Source organism: Austrofundulus limnaeus, unplaced genomic scaffold, assembly GCF_001266775.1.
Source record: "Austrofundulus limnaeus strain Quisiro unplaced genomic scaffold, Austrofundulus_limnaeus-1.0 Scaffold103, whole genome shotgun sequence".
Lineage (NCBI taxonomy): Eukaryota > Metazoa > Chordata > Actinopteri > Cyprinodontiformes > Rivulidae > Austrofundulus > Austrofundulus limnaeus.
The window spans coordinates 110049-117773 of record NW_013952505.1 but is presented as its reverse complement, the minus strand read 5'-3'; the positions used below and the strand labels follow the sequence as shown (position 1 = coordinate 117773).

The 7725-nt window shown below is 38.8% G+C and overlaps 1 protein-coding gene across 2 annotated transcripts in view; it reads left to right on the top strand.

Moving 5' to 3' along the window:
• LOC106521108 (partitioning defective 3 homolog) overlaps nt 1-7725 on the top strand; it is a 330008-nt gene that overhangs the window by 230913 nt on the left and 91370 nt on the right. For both annotated transcript variants that reach the window (XM_014013528.1, XM_014013529.1), the window contains 2 exon segments: nt 32-217; nt 661-831. In XM_014013528.1, the coding sequence (XP_013868982.1) occupies nt 32-217; nt 661-831 (357 nt within the window).

Genomic DNA, 7725 nt, shown 5'->3' with positions numbered 1-7725 from the left:
GACCCAACTCTCTGTTTCTTGTCCACATCAGCACGAGGAAGATGACTTGGTGTTAACCCAGGATGGTGCACAAGATTTTATGACATTTGAGATCCCARTGAATGACTCCGGCTCAGCGGGTTTGGGGGTCAGCGTCAAGGGGAACCGGTCAAAGGAGAACCAGGCTGACCTGGGCATCTTCGTGAAATCTATTATTAATGGAGGGGCAGCGAGCAAGGCAAGTAACAACTACTTCCTCTTTTCCCATTCTAACKATCACCTTGATGGACTTTGTTGATTTTAAATGTTATTTCTGTTGCAAATCAATGCCCCACTGGTATGATAAAGTGAAGGGTCTTTTGAAGTTTTTGGGTTCTATATTATTATTTTAAAAACTTTTCTCCTTGGGTACAAATGTTAAGTTTTAATATTTMTTTTACTCAAAGAGAAATTAGCTATCATTATTCATAAACGATAGTGGCTTAGAGGACTTTTTTTTTCTTAAAACTCTTTCATTACCTTTTAGGAAATATGAATAAAGAACCAATAATTTAATATTACCTTGATAGTGTTATTTTTTTCTGGAAACAGAAGGCTGCCTTCTGAAAAAAATAATTTTATTAAAGCTACAATAATAGCAATATTCATCACATCCAACATCATGACGATTATTGTGTGCAGGATGGACGTCTTCATGTCAATGACCAGCTCATCGCTGTAAATGGGGAGTCGTTGCTCGGCATGACTAACCAGGATGCCATGGAAACCCTCCGCAGGTCCATGTCGGTAGAGGGCAACAAGCGAGGAATGATTCAGCTCATTGTGGCTCGGTGGATGGGAAGAGACAGTGAGGTAAGCTAACGATCAGAAACAAATTGATGTTAATGTGCTCTAGCTTAAGGCCCTCTTTACACTGGAGTACAATGTCTCTTCAGGGTTCTGGCTAGGTCATCTGGCATGTTTTAGTAATACAATAATCTATATTCATGTGTGATAGAGTGTTATAAGTCCACAAAGGTTTTGGGAACAAACTAAAGCTGTAGCAAGGTTGTGGTTGAGTATCAAGGTCCTGGTGACACTATATCCATGTCATGAGACCTGTGTCCACTGACAAGACTTAAAGGTCAGGTTTTCAAACCAGAACTGGCCATTCTGGCCTCATGCCAAGGCTATGATCATGATTATGGCAAGGTGATGGAAACAACCTAGTTTAGACATGATGCTTGTTCATGATTTTGTCGAGTGTAACTGTTGTGCCAGGGCAGGTGTACAGGGTGTGATACGGCTGTGTAGGTTGTGGAAAACATAATAAGGTTCTCATCAAAGGTTACTGGGCAATCAGCAACAAAATCAATTCATTGTTTTTTTGTTCTTTGTACCAATGAACCAAAACCACTTGAAATTACATATATGGCAGTGTTAAATTAACACTATTGGGCGGCTGTGGCAGGGTGGTTATGMGGGTTGTCCTGGAACAGGAAGGTCACTGGCTCGATCCCCCGTCCCACCATTTCAGTTGTTGTGTCCTTGGGCAAGACACTTCACCTGCCTTGCCTACTGATGGTGGTCAGAGGGTCCGGTGGTGCAGTATGACAGCCCTGCCTCTTTCAGTGTGCCCTGTGGCTACAATGTGGCTTACTATCATCAGTGTGTGAATGAATGATGCATGAAAATTGTAAAGCGTCTTTGAGGGTCTTGAAAAGCGCTATGWAAGACTGATGCYTCATCATTATTATTACTATTAGTGTTGATTTAATATCAAGCAGTGTCAAATTAACACTAAGTAATGCTAAATTAACACAGTTTAGTGTAAAACCAACACTAATAGTATTAATTTTACTTTACCATAGTTGCTGTGTTCTAACAATTTAAGTAAGCAYGTAAGTTGGAGGACATATAGAAGGCAAATGAAAAATGACTAAATTTGAACTTTTCTGAAAGAAAAWAAWMAAATAAATAAAAGTGCTTCTCCTCACTTTGCTCACGGCTCTAACTTACACAGCCTAAGCTTTGAATGCTGTGATAGTTAGAGAAGAATCTTTGTAAAGTCTACATCACCATGCAAATCTTCAAACAATCCTATTTTCTGTTTGAGATAAGCGCCTATGTGTCACATTTGAACCCCTTCTCTCTTTTTCAGTCTCTGCTTTATCCTTGTGGGATCTTGGTATAATATCTGAAAATCACTTCACTGGGTTCTGATTGACAGCCCTGCAGAATAACATTATAAGATAGGCAGATAAAGAAATATGTAGTATTTCTCGGTCGATATCTGTTACGAGGCAGCGGTTAAGAATATTGGATGTGTTTGAGGTTTATGAATGTCAGTGAAGATACTGAGCATTATCTCAGCCTGTTTGTATAGAAACAAATAATATTTAGTCCGCTATATGTTCTAAGAAGAAAAGGAATATGTTCAAAAAGTGATTTGTGTGACTCTGAGGTGTGTGATTGCTGTAGTTCTTGACTGGGAGTGCAGGCGTGAATGCATTCACACACTTGTGCACATTCAGTCACCCTGCAGCCAGAGGTTGTAGATCAGATTTGATTAGTGTTGCTGCGACTCTAATTGAAGCCCGTGTCCTGTGGCTGTGTGTCAGTTTGGAGTGCCATGCTGTGCTCCTTCAGGTTTCTCTTCATCCTCCAAGCATTGTCTTTCTCTCCTCTTATCACACGTCATCTCCTTGCCACTTTGTGCACATTTACTTTTTCCCTTTCTTGTTATTTTTACATCTTCGTTTGTAGCTTTTGATACTCACAGTGACTGCAACTGAATTTGTTTGAATGATGCTCCATTATCTAGCAGCCCACTCCCCCCCTCCCACACACACACACCTTCTTTCTTTCACCTCCAGTCTTAGTGGACACTTGTCTCTCCTGGGTAAGCTCAGCCCAGAGCTTAAAAGAGTTCTATCGCTTGAGTCCAGTCAGTCTTCTGTCGACTTAAATCCCTTACCATGAAAGTAGTCTGACACTGAGCACACGCTCAAGCTTAAATCTTTATTTTTTTAAAGGAACAACATTTCATTTCACGCAAATTTCCAGATCAAGAAAAAATAAAGAATGGCACATCAACATAAAGCACTATTCCTGCATGTTTTATTCGTTTGGAAAAGTTTCGACAAGTTAATAAATGGTGTTACTATCTCACTTTGCAGACCCCTTTTTCAATCAGTGATGTATATCAATATGCTAATCTCCGTTCACCCATATCTCAGCCTATCAGCACTTCATCAAATTCACCACAAACTCTGCTAAACTAACTGAGTGCAGCACTCACATCATCAAAACCAATGGCAACAAAAAAAAAAAAAGAGAAAAGAAGAAAGAAACATCAAGGCTTCCTTATGCCCCTATCACGCTCGACTTGCATTTTGTGAAAACACAACAATGTTTAATCATTTCAGCRTRGCATTCACACAGAAACAGTGTTTTAGGAGCCCTTAAATGTATTTTTGGAAACAYAATTCCAGAGTGAAAAAATAACAGAAAACATCATTGCATTTTTGTATAGACAGCCTGAAAACAACCTTTGAAAACAAAGATGTCATGGTCCACTTCCTCCCCTAATAATGACAAATTACGATTGTGTTTGCGTTTCAGAAACTAGTTTCTCAACTGAAACAAGATCTTTGTGCACTCTATTATTTCAATCAACAGAAACAGTTGAACAATAAATATTTATTGAATAGTGGGAAGAAAATAAATATTACACCAAATAATCTGAGGTATAATAAGTTTATCGTGAACCCTTTGAACATTAWAAGGATAACCTTTCCATCGCACTGGATACGCTCCCAGAAATTGTTCAGTATGTCAGCAGATTTAAACAGACACAACTCCCAGTCAATTGAAATTCAAATACAACTGTAAATAATCATCATCATAGCAGAACAGAATTTCCATTTCATTGTTAGCCAAGACCCGATACAAATCAGCAAATGCAAACTCACTGACCGCCGAGCTACCACTGCCATATCATGAAATATTGTAATGGTTTCGATTTTTGGTAAAGCAGTCCAGTTTAAAATTCCCATTAAGGAAAGCAAGGTTGTGTCAACACAGGATCCTGGCTGCTACATCCACCTCCTTCTCTGTTCTGCTGTATCGGTCAGGCAGATATGCGGGGACCAGTTTGCCACTGTCACACAGTGAAATGGGAGATAGCACTGGAAGCCACCAGAAATGACCACCGTGAAATGAATCAGATCCATCACTGTCTGCAGGGGAAAGGAGCCAGGCAAAACAGCCTAATGCATCAGAAAAAGAAGTGTGCGTGTGTGTGTTTGTGTGTGCGTGTGTGTGTGTGTGTGTGTGTGGGGTGCTTTGGGTTAAAGACATGTGAATGTAGGATTGCATGTATGTTTGTGTGCATGTGTGTATGTGTGTGTGTGTGTGTGTGTGGAGGATGGGGGTGGGTATTTTGTTGTTGGAATGTATCCAGACCACTTGACTCAATGAAAACTGCAGTGTCTACATTATGCCTTTGTCTTAAGATACAGAGTAAAATCTTATTTACATCCTTGCTGGACCTTATTTTAAATATTCTGCAAATTTTTCTTCTTTTTTTCTTTTAAAGATATTTACTTTAGATCTTCAACAGGGGATGCGGTAGCTGTTTGGTCAGTGTCTCAAGTCTCGTAACCCTGAGGATACATGTTCTAGTTGAATCAGGAAAACYCCCAACGTGAAACAATTGCTAAATCTTTAGTGTGAAGTTTGTGAACCCTGAAGAAGGAAGCAAATCTTAGAGAAGGCAAACATATGATCGGTAGGTCGCCAGTTCGAATCCCCTGACCGTTGCATCAAAATTTGGATGGTCAGGYTAAGGAACGCACACCTACCACAAGCATCATTTACCCTTAATCTCCCCTAGCTGCTCCCATTGGCTGCCCTAAATGGCATCCCCCTTCTCCGTATGTTTACAGTGGCGATTACATCATGATGAACATTGGGCATAAAAAACAACTGACAAGATGTAAAGTAGCTTACTTTGTCAATCCCTGACAAAAGGAGCAGCCAAAAAAAAAAAAAAAAACTTTTATTTATTTTTTTTGTTTTTCTTTAGGTTCTACCCTTACTTTAGTTTAATAGGTCTCACTTTAGCTCTAGATATATAGCCAATTTTGWTTTGGCTTTTTTGTAGTTGATCTTACTTTAAACACAGTATTTGGCAGGTCTTACAAAAAGAAATATACATWTATATTCTTGCTGAACAAAAAGCACATCTGGGGCATTTCCCTTTATAGCAATGTTTTTTTATAAAGCTGGACCTTGCTATATGTTGTTACAGTCAAGGAGAGATGTATTTCAGCTGAAGCCAGTGTGCATGTTGTTCATTGTGTAAACCATATTCATGAAAACATATTAAAGCAACAAAGCCTTTCTTTTCTTTTTTACATAGATACCTATATAAACTCGGTTTTTATTCAGTTTTACTCTGAGATTTTGCTGCTCTGTTAGTTTTTAGGTATTTGCTGAACCTTTAGGTTACCAGTGTCAGATTGTCAGTGTGAGACTGGTAACCCAAAGGTGCAACAAATACAAAGTGGTTTCTTCAGAACTGGTGCTAGTGCCTGGTTTTTTTAAGTGGGTTAAAAACAAAGAAAAAAAGCTCAGAACTGGTTTGACTTTTCACACGCTGAAAGCCACTGCAGTACTGCCTCATTACACCACTTCAAAAGGTCTCTTCTGATATATGATTTAAAATGTCCTTTGATGGATTCTGGATTTTTGTAGAGAACCAAAAAAGTGGGAATTTTGAGATCAAAGGGTTTGTCTTATTTGCTCTGAAAACAGATATRTTAATAATCAGAGTAGTTCACAGATGCTGTTTTAAATAACAGTCAGTTTGTGGAACAAAAAAATAAAGGCCTCCGTGTGCATGAATCTTAGACATGTCATACATTATCCTAACCCTCCTGTTGTCCTCCCTCCAGTTGATTCGACTCCTTGGGCCCCTGGGGTCATTTTGACCAGAGTACATTGCTTTTTGATTGTAGTTAAATGTCTCAAATTATGCAATATAATGTAAATTTCAAATAGAAATATAGCAAGCACATTGTGTGATTTGTCTCTTTATATAATGTCCATAGGATAGATGGGAAATGATTCTGAACTTAGTAAACATGCACCAAGTCTCCTTATTTTCCTGAGTATGTGCGTTACTTTAGCAGCAGAAGTTTGTTTCTTTAAATTGGAACTGATGTAGCAGTTTATGATATTATAAAAAAGAAGCATATAAAACAGACAGTTAGATGATTATCATGCCATCCTTGTTTGTTCCCTTTACTTTCAATTCCTTACAACAGCACTGAGACACATTGTCAATGAAGCACGGCAATAATGTGATCAACAAAAAATTCTTTCACCAATATAATTCACAACAAGACCTCACATTTCTTGCCTTTTTTGTCCATTTCACTAAAATTGCCTTGCTTTTCACATTGTAATATGTTTACATTGAGATGCTCTGCTATAGATGCCATAAYATTATTCATAGAGATTGTCTGCCTAAAGTTATGGCAGTGCTGTCATTTGAGTTTTCTGCTTTTACAGCAATTCTCCGCGTATTTCTCTCTTCCTGTGGGAATAATAGTTGCTTTCGCTTTCTACTTTTTGCTCCTTTGAGCAGAGATTTATAGATTGCCTGAAGACATAAATATAAAGTTTTTTATGTATACCTTTCCATCTCATTTGACTATTTCAAATACTTTTTAGTTCAACAACTCCAATTATGTAAATATAATGTGAGACAAATCACTGCAAAGAAAGTGGCCCAGTGCAATAAGTCACTTTGTGAAATGTGTTTCTGGATTTCCTATTTGCTCATTTTCCTAAGCCACTCACAACTGTAACATTTTAAAGAGGTTTCATGGATTTCTGCTGTTCCAAAACAAATATACTTTTAGTGATGGAAGTACTGTATTTAGCGTGATGATGATGCTGTGTATAAGGCAGTACACTGGCTCAGTTGGTAGCACTGTTGCCTCTCAGCAAGAAGGTTACTAGATCAAATCCAGGTCTGGTCCCCTTCATGGGTAGAGTTTGCATGTTCTTGCTGTGCATTTGTGGATTTTCTCCACATACTACAGTTTCCWCCCACAGACTAAAAACATGACTGTTTGGTAACTCTAAATTGTCCCTTGGTGTGATTGGGAGAGTCAATGGTTGTCTGTCTCTCTGTTGTTTCCCTGTGATGGACTTGCGACCTGTCCAGGGTGTACCCCACTCCTCACACAGTGATTGCTGTATATGGGCATCAGTGACCCCTGTGACCCTTAAAGGAAGAAGCCGGTAAAAGACGATGGATGAATGGATAATGCCGTGTTATACTCTACAAGGCAACTGATCACCATGATGGTTTAAAAGAGACATTTCATGATGTCATCATATCATTTAAATCCTTGTTCACATTTAAATTATTCAGCTGAGGTCTATATAAAGTGGAACTGCACTGTTTTGGTCTGAATTCCTCCTTGTTGTAACTCCACAAGCCCCTTTTTCACCCTTTTCTGAGGTGTGTCTCAGATCAACTCATTTTGAGGCTGCCTCTGTTTTCACAACAAACACCTGTGTTACATTGTGAAAGCATGTAGAGCATAGAGGTGTATGCTGTAATACCGATGATGCTGAAGCCGTGATTGCATCAGTCTGCCTGATCAGTGTGTTAGGTTGGTCCAAAAGACTGATACATTGAACAGCCTTGCTTTTAGTCTGTAGTGAAATTGTGTGTTTGTGTGTGTG